Source organism: Thalassophryne amazonica, chromosome 7 (genome assembly GCF_902500255.1).
Source record: "Thalassophryne amazonica chromosome 7, fThaAma1.1, whole genome shotgun sequence".
Taxonomy (NCBI): Eukaryota; Metazoa; Chordata; class Actinopteri; order Batrachoidiformes; family Batrachoididae; genus Thalassophryne; species Thalassophryne amazonica.
The window spans coordinates 54,298,891-54,314,909 of NC_047109.1; the positions used below are offsets into that span (position 1 = coordinate 54,298,891).

Consider the following 16,019-nt stretch of genomic DNA (forward strand, 5'->3'; position numbering starts at 1 on the left):
GACAGGCATGGAAAAACTCATGCATGCGCACGAGGGTTCAAGCATGTCTGACGTAAAAACATATGAATGAAATCCATATAGTTTTTGAAAAAAATAAAAAGGACCTATACTTTATTGACAGACCTCGTATATACGAGGTCTATTAGAAAAGTATTCAACCTTATTATTTCTTTCAAAAACCATATGGATTTGAATCACGTGTGATTGCATCAGACAAGCTTGAACCCTCGTGCGCATGCGTGACTTTTTCCACGCCTGTCGGTTGCGTCATTCGCCTGTGAGCAGGCTTAGAGTGAGGAGTGGTCCAGCCCCTCGGCGGATTTTCATTGTCAGGAAATGGCGGAATGATTTGGGCTTTTTTTACATCAGAATTTTTTCAGAAACTGTTAGAGACTGGCAGCTGGAAACCATTCGAAAAATTTATCTGGCTTTCGGTGAAAATGTTTCGGGCTTGGTATAGAATAAGGAGTGTTACTGTCGCTTTAAGGACGGCCCCCAGTGGCTGTGGGGCGCGCCGCGCTCCGAAGCCGCCATCGACAGGCTGAACGACCATTTCATTTCTAAACGGATGGCTGTCTGGATCCATGACCATCGTGTGCCATTTCTCTGGTTATCACAAGAGCTGGACATCAACCATTTTCCGGCAGATTTCACTTTTAACAAGAGATTTTGTCATGGAAAGCCGAGCGGAGGCTTCGCGCGTCACGATGGATTCGCCACTGGAGCGAGACAAAACCACCTCCGTTTTGGTCTCACAGGACGGCTTTGAGATGGTGTTCAGACAGCTGTCGGTGGTTTTTCCATCGAGTGATTATCCGAGAAATTGTGGATGTGCCTGGACATGCCAGAACATGCCTGTGAGGCTTCATCACGGCGTTGCTTTGTGCCATGCGGCACCGCCGCGACGCGCGGAATTCCTCCGCACGTCTGTCTCAATGTGCCGAAAAAGTGCTGATGTCCACGTCTTTTCACAATTCCTGTGCTAGTCAGACGACGTCCCGGATAAAACACAATGTCCAGTTTGGACATGAACAGCACATTCCACTGTTACAGGAGTTTTTGTCATGGAAAGAGGAGCGGAGGCTTCGCGCGTCGTGGCGGTGCCGCATGGCGCACAGCAACGCCGTGATGAAGCCTCACGGGACATGTTCTGGCATGTTGGAGAGGTGTTCTCTTCATGGATGAATCCCGGTTCACACTGTCCAGGGCAGATGGCAGACAGCGTGTGTGGCGTCGTGTGGGTGAGTGGTTTTCTGATGTCAATGTTGAGGATCGAGTGGCCCATGGTGGCGGTGGGGTTATGGTATGGGCAGGCGTCTGTTATGGACGAAGAACACAGGTGCATTTTATTGATGGCATTTTGAATGCACAGAGATACCGTGACGAGATCCTGAGGCCCATTGTTGTGCCATCCAAGAACATCACTTCATGTTGCAGCAGGATAATGCACGGCCCCATGTTGCAAGGATCTGTACACAATTCTTGGAAGCTGAAAATGTCTCAGTTCTTGCATGGCCGGCATACTCACCGGACATGTCACCCATTGAGCATTTTTGGGATGCTCTGGACCGGCGTATACCACAGCGTGTACCAGTTCCTGCCAATATCCAGCAACTTCGCACAGCCATTGAAGAGGAGTGGACTAACATTCCACAGGCCACAATTGACAACCTGATCAAGTCTATGCGAAGGAGATGTGTTGCACTGCATGAGGCAAATGGTGGTCACACCAGATACTGACTGGTATCACCCCCCAATAAAACAAAACTGCACCTTTCAGAGTGGCCTTTTATTGTGGGCAGTCTAAGGCACACCTGTGCACTAATCATGGTGTCTAATCAGCATCTTGGTATGGCACACCTGTGAGGTGGGATGGATTATCTCAGCAAAGGAGAAGTGCTCACTATCACAGATTTAGACTGGTTTGTGAACAATATTTGAGGGAAATGGTGATATTGTGTATGTGGAAAAAGTTTTAGATCTTTGAGTTCATCTCATACAAAATGGGAGCAAAACCAAAAGTGCTGCGTTTATATTTTTGTTGAGTGTATATATATATAGTATCACTAGTTATCCACCTTCATAATGAAGTGGTATAGAGGAGGATTTTCTTAAAAAGAAGACCTGAAAGTTTAGCTACAAATTGCCAGAAGGTACATCTGAGATGCAAGCCTGGATTTGATCTGTTTTGGTGAAAGAAAATCCTTCTCTGCTCTACTCCACTATGAATCTAAGACTTGTGATGCAAAATGCAAAGCTTACACTGTGCACAGTTTCTCCAATCACAGCCACATAAGCCCATGACTTCTTCTGGGTTGTCTGGGTGTCTTGGTGGCTTTCCTCACTCTTCTCCTTCTTGCACAGTCACTCAGTTTTCGAGAACTGTCTACTCCATGCAGATTTACCATAAAGTGCCATATTGTTTGTATTTCTATGTAATTAATGTAAATAAAGTCCAAGACATATTCAGTGGCAGTTTTTACCATCAGAGAGCCTCGTCCAAAACTACCACAAAAGACTCCAAGCTGTCGTTGATGTTAAAGGGGCAATACACAGTATTAAGAACAGGGATATAAAAACTTTGGATCAGGGTCATTTGGGTAGTTCTCTTGTCATTTTGATTTAAAAAGAGGAAACACAGTTGTTTGACCATAAATGGCTTCACCCAACTACTAACCATGAGTGAAAAAAAAAGTTTTTGTGTGGCAGTGGGAATTCATCTGACTCCTGAACAGTGTGACAGTGCGGTCTGAGTGAGCCTGTTGAAATGGCAGGCAGAGAGAAAGAGAAAGACAGACCCATGAGATATTCTTCAGGCTCTAGGATCGACTATGAGGCAAAGATATTCTAGATCAGGGATTGAAACTAGAGGTGACACTCTGTCATTTCAGGCAGTTGTCGAATGAAGTCTCTGTGACATTCCATCACTGATTGATGAGTAGAAACATGAGCTGGAGCATCCATTGACCTCATAAGATAAAGCTATAGTGAGTAAGATTTAGTGTTATCTGGTGTTGAGGTTGCAGATTGCATTATGCTGTTGCTTGTCACAAAATTGCATTATGCTGTTGCTGGTCACAAATTTGTTTCCCTTTATGGTTTTGCTTCTTTGGCAAAGTTGATTCATGCTCCCTTGGCTTCTGTTATGATAAGCAATATGTGTAATCCTCCATTTTACAAAGAAGTGAGGGTTCTCGTACTAGCTTGCACTAGCAACCAGTAGAGAGTATAAAGAGGAGCAACCACTAATTCTTCTAAATTTATTCTTCAGTCTTCTGGCCATGCTGCAGTATGTCACAGATGGAGTAAGTGGGCTACTCTATCAACATGGCACTGTAACATCGTGTCCTCCATGAGGGGGCACACTCCCATGCAGACATACATGGGTCATGAAAACACATCAGTAATTATCCAGTAATAAACAGATGGTTATGATTACTGGATTATGTTTCTGCCAATAAACACTCTTGAAGCTTACACACTGCAGCTTTAAGAAATTTATATATTTACCCTGCAGATTTGACAAAATCTTCAAAAGTTTCAAGTTTGGTTTGGGCTCACCTGGTCCTGTCAGATCTCAGACATTAAGCAGAGTAGGTCCTGATTAGTTCTTGGCTGGGAGACCCTTTTGAAGACCAGAGGTTGTGTGTGTTCCTCTGGGTAGTACTAGAGTCATGTCAAGAAGGATATCCAGTGTAAAAGCCCCTTTACACATAGTGCGAAGTTTGGTTAAATACGGTGAAACAGAACAAACAGTCCGAATTAGCACACCACGAAACATTGTGCCGACTGGCAGGTGTGCACGATCTGGGTGCAAGGGTTCCTGCACACGATGGTGTCTTTCAAGCAGGAACACAGTGTGAGGTGCATCACATTGCACTGTGTTCCTGCAATGTGGAATAAATAAAACATAAAAACCAGCTGGTACCCGTGGAACCACATTGCGCCGCTGATATAAGCATACCACCCACGGGATTCATACCTGCACTTTACTTACTTCAAAGCCCTAAACTTTACCACTGAGCTACTGTCACTGGCCTGTAAATGGTGCAGGGAAAATGCCTGAAATCAACAAAGAGATGGATGTATTTAAAAAAAACAAAAAAACATACACCATAAAAAACACAGCATTTTATATTGAATCCCTCTTATCAAGCGGGCAATACAAATATGATCCATCTGTACCTCTGTAGATGACCCATGGTCACAGACATACAGTCATGAAATGGCATGAATGAGAAGCAGTTCGCTCTTCTCATGTCCACATCTGCTGGCGCTTGTCCAGCCGGCCCGCGTGTGTGTCCTGCTTGGCACGCGTGTCTTGTGGACGGCGCGCCAGAACTGACACCTCGTCATATGGAACAAAGCTCATGTGGGTGACATGAAAGTCAGGTGTTCTGATCTGACGGTCCGTTTCAGCCTGGGAACAGAATATCAATGGGTTGCAGTGAGGCAGCGCGCGCACGCTGGAGCCCACAGCATATATCACCACGGCGATATATGTTTTTATTTATGTCCACATGATGACAGCAAACAGACACATGCCAGTCCCAGCACGACAGTGATTGTCTGCTGACTGTTATGCTAATAGTGCGAATGGCCACACATTTTCTAAGTGCCAAGCGAGCGGTGTTAGATGTTCGTGGGTGTCAGCTGGAATTTGGCCGACACCTGCCGCGAGAGGGATCAATGGGTTCGCACAGTGCACACTCTGTCTTTCTGTGCGCAGATAGTTGTAGCAACAGGTGTACGGGGTGTTTGAGGTAGCTACAATTTTACACGTTTTGCACACGATTCCTGCTTCATGTGCACTTCGACCAAACTTCACACTATGTGTGAAGGGGCCCTAAAAATTGTGCTAAATAAAATAGATCCACTATGGAGACTCTTTCGGCAGCCAAAAGACAAACAAGAACATTAGCATTAATGGAATATAGCATTCATATCCATCAAAACATGCACATTATGGTCTGCTCATTTCCCCTAACCAAGGCAGTCTCTCTACATCTGAAGTACGAGGTCTGTTAGAAAAGTATCCGATCTTATTTTTTTATAAAACCATATGGATTTGAATCACGTGTGATTACATCAGCCAAGCTTGAACCGTCGTGGGCATGCGAGAGTTTTTTCACGCCTGTCGGTGATGTCATTCGCCTGTGAGCACGCCTTGTGGAAGGAGTGGTCCAGCCCCCTCGTCGGAATTCCTTTGTCTGAGAAGTTGCTGAGAGACTGGCGCTGTGCTTGATCAAAATTTTTTCAAAAACTGTGAGGCACATCCGAGTGGACACCATTCGAGAAATTCAGCTGGTTTTCTGTGAAACTTTTAACGGCTGATGAGAGATTTTGGATTGTTTCTATCGCTGTAAGGACTTCCCACGGAGCGGGACGTCGCGCAGCGCTCCGAGGCGACGTCGTCATCCTGTTTCAAGCTGAAAACCTCCAAATTTAAGCCTCTGTTGACCCAGGACATCGTGAGAGAACAGAGAACTTTCAGAAGAGGTCGGAATCAGCAGTTTATCCGGACATTCCACTGTTAAAGGAGATTTTTTTAATGAAAGACGTGCGGATGGATTGGCGCGTCGGCTCTCAGCCGGTGCGGCGCGCCCGCCACAGGAAAAACACCTCTGTTGGAAGCCTTAAGGACAAGTTGGAACATGCCCTGCTGTTAAACAATTTCTCAGATACTCACTCAACTGAAAGCCACCAGAAGCCGCCTGGATTTTACAAATGGTTATCAACACGGAGGTGTTTTTCCTGTGGCGGGCGCGCCATGTATGTACTCGTATGTACAGTGACAATAAGGGCCCATCTGTCTTTTCATTAGTGTATAATTCATTAGTGTATAATTAATGAATCAGTGTATTTTCCTAAGCTTAGAATGAGCCCTTCATGGGAGCGGGCCCCCTCATGGAGGCCATCATGTTGCACCAGCATGTTGATACTGTAGCTCAAAGGCACCTACTTACTTTGTATTTTGTATATGCCAGCTTGGACAGAAAAGTGATGAAAAAAGAAGAATCAGTAGTTGCTGTCCTATACACTGATACGCTGTCTCCTGGTTGCTAGCGCAGGGTAACAAGTTTGAGAACCCTAATTTTTGTGAAATGGAGGATCATACATATTGCTTATTACAGGATAATACAAAGGAGCATGAATTCTTATTGTTAAAGAAGCTAAAATGTAAAATGACTGGCAACAGCATAATATACCATAGCTTTAAGTTATACTTATTAAATAAAGCTGATGTAATCTGTGTCACAAGAACATAGTGCTGCTCACTTAATTTAATTTTATGATTAAAGCCGCCAAGGAGGTTATGTTTTTGGTCACGTTTGTTTGTTTGTTTGTCTGTCTGTCTGTCAGCAGGATAACTCCAAAAGTTTTGAACTGATTTTGATGAAATTTTGTGGTTGGAAATGACAAGAGGAACAAGTGATTAAATTTTAGTGGTGATCTGGATCACGATGCTAACGCGTTAGCATGTCTAAGGGATTTTCAGTGTTAAAGTTAGCATTAAGCAGTTGCAGCTGTCATCACGTTCGGGTGCATTTGTTTTCAAATTGTAATATTTCTTATTTTTACCTCCGCCAAGGAGGTTGGAAACGACAAGAGGAACAAGTGATTAAATTTTAGTGGTGATCCGGATCACGATCCGGATCCCGATGCTAACACGTTAGCATGTCTATGGCATTTTCAATGTTAAAAGTTAGCATTAAGCAGTTGCAGCTGTCATCACATTCGGGTGCATTTGTTTTCAAATTGTAATATTTACCTCTGCCAAGGAGGTTATGTTTTCGGTCGCGTTTGTTTGTTTGTCTGTGTTTCAGCAGGATAAATCAAAAGGTTTTTGAACGGATTTTGATGACATTTTGTGGAGTGGTTGGAAATGACAAGAGGAACAAGTGATTAAATTTTAGTGGTGATCCGGATCACGATCTGGATCCAGGAATTTTTTTAAAGGATTCTTCACCATTGCGGGATAGGGGGAATTTTGACATTCTAGTTTCTAACTCCACAAAAACAAGGCAGAAAGGCTTGAAAAAAATTAGGGTGTAACATAGTCAAATGTTCTATCAACCAGCAAAGTTTGGTGATGATCGGATCCGGATTCCGGACCTGGTGATCCAGAATATGCAAAAATATAGGGAAAATAGAAAATGTGTCAGTGTGAGGTGACAAATAAAGCTAGAGATGCACAACTAACACCAAATTGTAGCGGAATCTGTACTGATTCAGTAAGGTGTCATCAGATTTGATGTAGCTTCAAATGTTATGGAGCTAGATCCAGAAGAAAACCGCCATTACCAAAAATCGTTTTTATACAATAACTTTTGAACTAATAAAGACATAAAAGTGATTCCAAGTTCTAGTGGTATGTTTTCATGGTCAAGGATGTCAAATATAAAGGAAAGAAAAGTGTATGTATCATAGTTTTGGTTGTAACACGGAATTGTCGAATAGATCAGTGTGCCAAGGAGGGAATCTCTTTAGGCTCAGTGACCCTATGGCCTTGTTTAGAGAAGTGTTTCATAAATGTTAAAAAAATTCATATATTTGAAGTTTAGTTGAATAATAAATTGAATTTTGTCTCTTATTTGTTTTTGTCTATAAGCACATGCAATATCAGTATCAGTGCTCAGATGACAGTAGCTTCTGAGAAAGGTGCAAGTTGCAATAAACTGTGATGCCAAGCGCTAAGGATACATGCTATCCAGTCACAGCAGATGAAACTTTTTTTACTACTGAGCAAACATCATTGTTAGACTTTTTTAGGTTCAATGATTCCACGGCGTGGAGATGTTATGGCGTCAGTGACCCCATGGCCTTGGCGGAGGTTTGCACTCTCTGAGTGCTTCTAGTTTTTTCATAACATGCTTGAACATTTAGAATGCCTATTTTGTAGGACTATGCAAAATCCAGTATTGGATTTAAAATGACTCTTGAATTCGAATCACTTTATTGAATTTCAGTTGTCTTTTGAACTGAGGTCACAAACAGGATGCAGAATTTTGAAAATTTATGAATTTTGCACAACCCAGGTATTTTGAGGAAATGGTTACAGATACGTGATTACCATTAAACACTATTGGGCACATTACATTTGACCTTGGATCACCTTGAAAGGTCAAACTCAAGGTCATGACTGTTTCACTCAAACAGTTTGGAGCCCATATGGATTAAACATGTTGGAAGGGTTGTATATTAGTCAGGGATAAAGCAGTTCCATTTTGGGCAGGCATAATGAAATGTCAAGGCCACACAGAGCCATATATTATGTTAAAACTGAATCAAAAAGACAGAATTACATGAAGTAAGTGGTGTCAGATAAGTGGTGTCAGACAGTGAGTTCCCATTACAGTTTTCATTATTGTTTTTAATTTATTATACTGTTTATGTTTTGAAATTAGATTAAATTTCCATAAGTGCCACTATATTCTAGAAACCCTCTATGTAGTTTTCAACAGTTTATATCATGAAGTAAAGTTTTATAATAATTTTTTAACAGCAAAATTGAAATACTAACAGCCGGTTCTCCATATGGTGACAGCCCTTTAAACAGGATGTATCGATGTTTACATTGTACAATGAAAAGTGAAAGCCAGTGGCAAAATGTCAACCAAGGCAACAACTCAAACTCAGAGTATATCTGATCACTGAATAACCTTCGGCACTAAAATGAAAGTTGTTTGGAATTGCTTGGTCTGTCATGTATTCTTCTGAACATACGAGTAGTTTGAACCCAATAACAAGAGTTATTTTATTTGGATTTACTGTATTTTATGACGAATGACACCAGTAAAAAAAAATGCTTCTCGAAGAGGAAAAACAAAAATATATGAGTTGCGCCTGAGTATAAGTTTCATTTTTTCTGTGTTATCACAACTTCTATTTGTGATTTTTGCCCATTTATTTTGTTTAGTGGTTTGATTCCTGTGAAAGCCCTATATAAGTTAGTATTATTGTTATTGCTTCACATTATCACGTAATGTGAAGTTGTGTCAGGAAGGACATCTGGCGTAGAGGTTGTGCCAAATCCACCTGGGATCTGCTGTGGCAACCCTGAGTGAAAAGCAAGGGAGAAGCCAAGTGACTTATTATTATTATTATTATTATTGTTATTATTATTATTATTATTATTATTATTATAAATAATAATGTGAGAATCTTTCAGTATATAAGTCACAGTGGAGTATAAGTTGCAGCAAAAGCTACTGTAGTTAATGTTGTTTTCTTTTAATATTTTCTAATGAAACAGAATTCCAGTTTTTTTTTTATAAAATGAATCAGAAAAATTGAAGACAATAGATTGAAATAGGACAAATAAATTAAATATTTATAGCTTTTGAAATTAGAACTTGTAGTAATATCTACTCATACCTACTGATGCCACCAATAATAAGGAAAGCATGGTCAATAATGATGCTTTCTCAGTGCAAATCAACAAATTAAAATCTTGTTCTTCATTTTGTGGAATAAAGAATGACAGAAGGACTTTCTTGAGTGGACTGTGTATGAGAACATTTCCCCAAAGAAGATATCTTGCCAGGTGAGGGTATTGATTTTGAAAGGTCAGTCTTCTTTTTTGTTCACTGTCAGTTTTTTTAGATTGATATCTATAAGCTATATAAATGAAGGTATTCATGAATTTTGACCTTAAAGAGAGTTGTAGATTTTGTTAAGGTGGTGGAGATTAATAAGCACCACTTCCCTTTTTTGCTTGTTCTTGTTGTGTGGGCCGCCAGAAGAGGAGGTACTGCTGGCCCACCACCAGAGGGCGCCCTGCCTGAAGTGCGGGCTTCAGGCACGAGAGGGCGCTGCCGCCATGGACACAGCCGGGGGTGACAGCTGTCGCTCATTACCTCTTGACAGCTGTCACCCATCTACTCAACATCATCTCACTCCATAAAGACCAGACGTCATCTCCACCTCGTTGCCGAGATATCATACTTCATAGGAGGTACTACTCTCAGCCTTTTTTTGAGATTTATAAATCTGTGATTGTGAGTGTTTGCAGGAGAACCGGTCGTTTTGGTGGAGGCTGTGCATGACGGCGCTCCTTGTCCTCTGAGACCACTGCAACGTGTTGAGTGAGAGGTGGAGGTGGCATTCCCACTGTTGTTGTTACTGGGTGTACACACACCCACACTTGACTGTCTTTGTTCTCGCCAGCAGTACCAGATCCGACAGTCGGGGACGGTGATCACCTGGGAATTCGGGACTTGGCGGCTCCAGTATTCACCAGGTTCTGGGGCGGCAGAAATCGTGTGGTTCCGGCTCTTCTCAAGACAGACGTCTTCTATCCTCGAGCCTGCCCACACGTCACCTCTGTGTATTGACTGTTATGATATTCTGTGATTGTCTGTATGTTCGTTGTGCACATTCACAACATTAAATTGTTATATTTTGGCTCATCTATTGACCGTTCATTTGCGCCCCCTGTTGTGGGTCCGTGTCACTACACTTTCCCGACAGGATATCTCGGCCAGCGTCATGGACTCCGAGGGGCGTCATCCGGCTGTTGAACGACCAATGGGAGAGCAGGGAGCGCAGGCGTCTGCAGGAGACGTGATTGGTGAGCTGCAGCACATTCTCACCGCCTTTACGGCTCGGTTGGATCAAATGACTGAGCAAAACATCCTCCTGAACCGCAGGGTGGAGGCTCTCTCCGCACAGATGGCGGCGAGCGCTCAGGGCGCTGCTGTGGCTCGTCCTCCTGCCGACCCTGTGCAGGATATAAACGTTCCAGTGGTGGTTCAACAACCCCTCCCACCATCCCCTGAAGCATACATAAGCCCTCCTGAGCCGTACGGAGGTTGTGTGGAGACGTGCGCGGACTTTCTTATGCAGTGTTCGCTCGTCTTCGCACAACGTCCCGTCATGTACACGTCAGACGCTAGTAAAATAGCTTATGTGATTGCTCTGCTTCGGGGTAAAGCACGCGCCTGGGCTACGGCGCTCTGGGAACAGAACTCACGGTTGTTATCAGCATACACTGGGTTTGTGGGGGAGTTCAGAACAGTGTTTGATCACCCTAACAGAGGAGAGACCGCTTCAACTGTGCTGCTGTCAATGAGACAGGGACGCGAGAGCGCAGCCGCTTATGCAGTCAACTTCCGCATCGCGGCTGCGAGGTCCGGCTGGAATAACGTTGCGCTCCGCGCCGCCTTCGTAAACGGACTGTCGTTGGTTCTGAAGGAGCAGCTGGTAGCTAAGGAGGAACCGCGGGATTTAGATGGGCTTATCGATCTCGTTATACGGTTAGACAATCGGTTGGAGGAACGCCGTCGGGAGCGAGGCGAAGGACGTGACCGGATAGGCGCCGCCCCTCTCCCTTCCGGGTTCGATAAGGCGCCGCCCTCCCCACGCTCCACAGCCGCAGCGCTTTGTGGGGCAACAGCTCCCCCTGCTGATGTTGTTAGGGAAACGCACAGGGCCAAAATGGGGAGGCTGATCCGTGGAGAGTGTTTTCTCTGCAGCTCAACTGAGCACACACAGAGAAACTGCCCCAAACGGCCAAAACGACAACAACCGCCCTTAGAGACTGGGCTAAGGAGGGGTCAAACCATTCAAGTGAGACACACACAAATTGCCACACGACTCCCAGTCACAATCCTGAGCGGGGATTTAACCCTTCAAGCCCGAGCACTGGTGGACACGGGGTCAGAAGGGAATCTGCTAGACAGCAGATGGGCAAGGGAGGCAGGGCTCCCTCTGGTTGCGCTTCCTTCGCCATTGCAGGTGCGGGCACTAGATGGCACCCTCCTCCCTTTACTCACACACAAGACACAACCAGTAACTCTGGTAGTGTCTGGAAACCATCGGGAGGAGATTGAGTTTTTTGTGACTCCTTCTACCTCCCGCGTGATTTTGGGCATCCCATGGATGTTGAAGCACAATCCCCGGATTGATTGTCCGTCTGGGGTGGTGGTTCAGTGGAGCGAAACCTGCCATCGGGGGTGTTTAGGATCCTCGGTTCCTCCCGGCTCACAGGCTAAGGAGGAGGTCAAAGTCCCTCCCAATCTGACGGCAGTGCCGGTTGAGTACCACGATCTTGCTGACGTCTTCAGCAAGGATCTGGCACTCACCCTTCCCCCGCACCGTCCGTACGATTGTGCCATTGATTTGGTTCCAGGCGCTGAGTTCCCGTCCAGCAGGCTGTACAACCTCTCACGACCTGAGCGCGAATCAATGGAGACCTACATCCGGGACTCATTAGCTGCCGGGCTGATCCGGAACTCCACCTCCCCGATGGGGGCAGGTTTCTTTTTTGTGGGCAAGAAAGATGGCGGACTTCGTCCATGTATTGATTACAGGGTGCTGAATGAGATTACGGTTCGCAACCGATACCCGTTGCCATTGTTAGATTCCGTGTTCACCCCCCTGCATGGAGCCAAAATCTTTACTAAGCTGGATCTTAGGAATGCGTATCACCTGGTTCAGATCCGGAAGAGAGACGAATGGAAGACGGCATTTAACACCCCGTTAGGTCACTTTGAGTACCTGGTCATGCCGTTCGGCCTCACCAACGCCCCCGTGACGTTCCAAGCCTTGGTAAACGACGTCTTGCGGGACTTCCTGCACCGATTCGTCTTCATATATCTGGACGATATTCTCATCTTTTCTCCGGATCCTGAGACCCATGTCCAGCATGTACGTCAGGTCCTGCAGCAGTTGTTAGAGAACCGACTGTTTGTGAAGGGCGAGAAGTGCGAGTTTCACCGCGCGTCTTTGTCCTTCCTGGGGTTTATCATCTCCTCCAACTCCGTCGCCCCTGATCCGGCCAAGGTTGCGGCGGTGAGAGATTGGCCCCAACCAACAAGCCGTAGGAAGCTGCAACAGTTCCTCGGCTTTGCTAATTTCTATAGGAGGTTCATTAAGGGCTACAGTCAGGTAGTTAGCCCCCTGACAGCCCTGACCTCTCCAAAAGTCCCCTTCACCTGGTCGGATCGGTGCGAAGCTGCGTTCAAGGAGTTGAAACAACGGTTCTCTACTGCGCCAGTTTTGGTGCAGCCCGACCCTAGCCGCCAGTTCATGGTTGAAGTGGACGCCTCTGACTCAGGGATAGGAGCCGTGCTGTCCCAGAGCGGAGAGACCGATAAGGTTCTTCACCCGTGTGCCTACTTTTCCCGCAGGTTGACCCCGGCTGAACGGAACTATGACGTCGGCAATCGAGAACTCCTTGCGGTGAAAGAGGCTCTTGAGGAGTGGAGACACCTGTTGGAGGGAGCGTCTGTGCCATTCACGGTTTTCACTGACCATCGGAAGCTGGAGTATATCAGGACCGCCAAGCGGCTGAACCCCAGGCAAGCCCGCTGGTCACTGTTCTTCGGGCGTTTCGACTTCCGGATCACCTATCGCCCCGGGACCAAGAACCAGAGATCGGATGCCTTGTCCCGGGTACACGAAGACGAAGTCAAAACAGAGCTTTCGGATCCACCGGAGCCCATCATTCCGGAGTCCACTATCGTGGCCATCCTCACCTGGGACGTGGAGAAGACCGTCCGGGAGGCCCTGGCACGGAGCCCGGACCCTGGAACCGGTCCGAAGAACCGTCAGTACGTCCCACCAGAGGCCAGAGCTGCAGTCTTGGACTTCTGTCACGGTTCCAAGCTCTCCTGTCATCCAGGGGTGCGAAGGACCGTGGCAGTTGTCCGGCAGCGCTTCTGGTGGGCGTCTATGGAGGCCGACGTCCGGGAATATATCCAGGCCTGCACCACCTGTGCCAGGTGCAAGGCAGTACATAAGAAGGCCCAAGGGCTCCTCCAGCCGCTGCCGGTGCCTCATCGCCCCTGGTCCCACATCGGCCTGGATTTCGTCACGGGCCTCCCGCCGTCCCAGTGCAACACCACCATCTTCACGATAGTGGACCGATTCTCCAAGGCGGCCCACTTCGTGGCCGTCCCGAAGCTCCCAACAGCCCAGGAGACAGCAGACCTCCTGGTCCACCACGTCGTCCGTCTGCATGGGATACCCTCCGACATCATCTCTGATCGTGGTCCCCAGTTCTCCTCACACGTCTGGAGGAGCTTCTGCAGGGAACTGGGGGCCACCGTGAGCCTCTCGTCCGGGTACCATCCACAGACGAACGGACAGGCAGAGCGGGCCAACCAGGACTTGGAACAGACCCTCCGCTGCGTCACATCCGCGCACCCAACGGCCTGGAGTAACCATCTGGCCTGGATCGAGTATGCGCATAACAGCCAGGTGTCTTCTGCCACCGGCTTCTCCCCATTTGAGGTGTGTTTGGGGTATCAGCCCCCGTTGTTTCCCGTGGTGGAGGGAGAGGTCGGTGTGCCCTCGGTCCAGGCCCTCCTGCGGACGTGCTGTCGGGTGTGGTGCTCCGCCCGTTCTGCCTTGTTGAAGGCCCGGACGAGGGCGAAGACCCATGCAGACCGCCGGCGATCCCCGGCCCCTGCTTACCAGCCCGGGCAGGAGGTGTGGCTTTCCACGAAGGACATCCCCCTCCAGGTGGACTCCCCAAAACTTCAGGACAGGTACATTGGCCCCTTCAGGATCCTCAAAGTCCTCAGTCCTGCCGCAGTGAAGCTCCAACTCCCGGCTTCACTGCGGATCCATCTGGTTTTCCACGTGTCCCGCATCAAACCTCACCACACCTCACCCCTCTGTGCTCCCGGACCGGTGCCGCCTCCTGCTCGGATCATCGACGGGGAGCCGGCTTGGACGGTGCGCCGGCTCCTGGACGTCCGTCGGATGGGTCGGGGGTTCCAGTACTTGGTGGACTGGGAGGGGTATGGACCCGAAGAACGCTCCTGGGTGAAGAGGAGCTTCATCCTGGATCCAGCCCTCCTGGCCGACTTCTACCGCCGACACCCTGACAAACCTGGTCGGGCGCCAAGAGGCGCCCGTTGAGGGGGGGGTCCTGTTGTGTGGGCCGCCAGAAGCGGAGGTACTGCTGGCCCACCACCAGAGGGCGCCCTGCCTGAAGTGCGGGCTTCAGGCACGAGAGGGCGCTGCCGCCATGGACACAGCCGGGGGTGACAGCTGTCGCTCATTACCTCTTGACAGCTGTCACCCATCTACTCAACATCATCTCACTCCATAAAGACCAGACGTCATCTCCACCTCGTTGCCGAGATATCATACTTCATAGGAGGTACTACTCTCAGCCTTTTTTTGAGATTTATAAATCTGTGATTGTGAGTGTTTGCAGGAGAACCGGTCGTTTTGGTGGAGGCTGTGCATGACGGCGCTCCTTGTCCTCTGAGACCACTGCAACGTGTTGAGTGAGAGGTGGAGGTGGCATTCCCACTGTTGTTGTTACTGGGTGTACACACACCCACACTTGACTGTCTTTGTTCTCGCCAGCAGTACCAGATCCGACAGTCGGGGACGGTGATCACCTGGGAATTCGGGACTTGGCGGCTCCAGTATTCACCAGGTTCTGGGGCGGCAGAAATCGTGTGGTTCCGGCTCTTCTCAAGACAGACGTCTTCTATCCTCGAGCCTGCCCACACGTCACCTCTGTGTATTGACTGTTATGATATTCTGTGATTGTCTGTATGTTCGTTGTGCACATTCACAACATTAAATTGTTATATTTTGGCTCATCTATTGACCGTTCATTTGCGCCCCCTGTTGTGGGTCCGTGTCACTACACTTTCCCAACAGTTCTTATCATCTTCAAAATTGTTTACCTTGTTTTTTCCTCCCTTCAATTTTGGTTGCTTTTCTTTGATCTCCTCTTTGTGGTTTCTTCATCTTGCCTCCTTCTGACGGCCTCTGTACCCCCCTTGTCTGCTTCTCTCCTCTCCCTGTCTCTCACGCTGTCCTTCCCTTTCATCTTGCAGACTCTGGATGATCTGGAGCAGAGGGTGAAGGAGGCAGGCATCGAGATCAGCGTTCGCCAGAGCTTCCTCACCGACCCAGCTGTCGCTGTCAAGAATCTCAAGGTGCTTTGATTAAAAATTCACCTCAGCTGTTGACCGTCGCTCCCTGGCTCTCCCCTCCTCCTTTCTGTGCCAACTCACAGCTGTACCCAATACCATTAGAATAGATGC

General features: G+C 47.3%; 1 protein-coding gene across 1 annotated transcript in view; it reads left to right on the plus strand.

Moving 5' to 3' along the window:
* gabbr1a (gamma-aminobutyric acid (GABA) B receptor, 1a) overlaps nt 1-16,019 on the plus strand; it is a 442,232-nt gene that overhangs the window by 252,325 nt on the left and 173,888 nt on the right. The window contains exon 10 of the mRNA XM_034174198.1: nt 15,810-15,911. Coding sequence (XP_034030089.1) covers nt 15,810-15,911 — 102 coding nt within the window. The remainder of the gene's footprint in view (nt 1-15,809; nt 15,912-16,019) is intronic.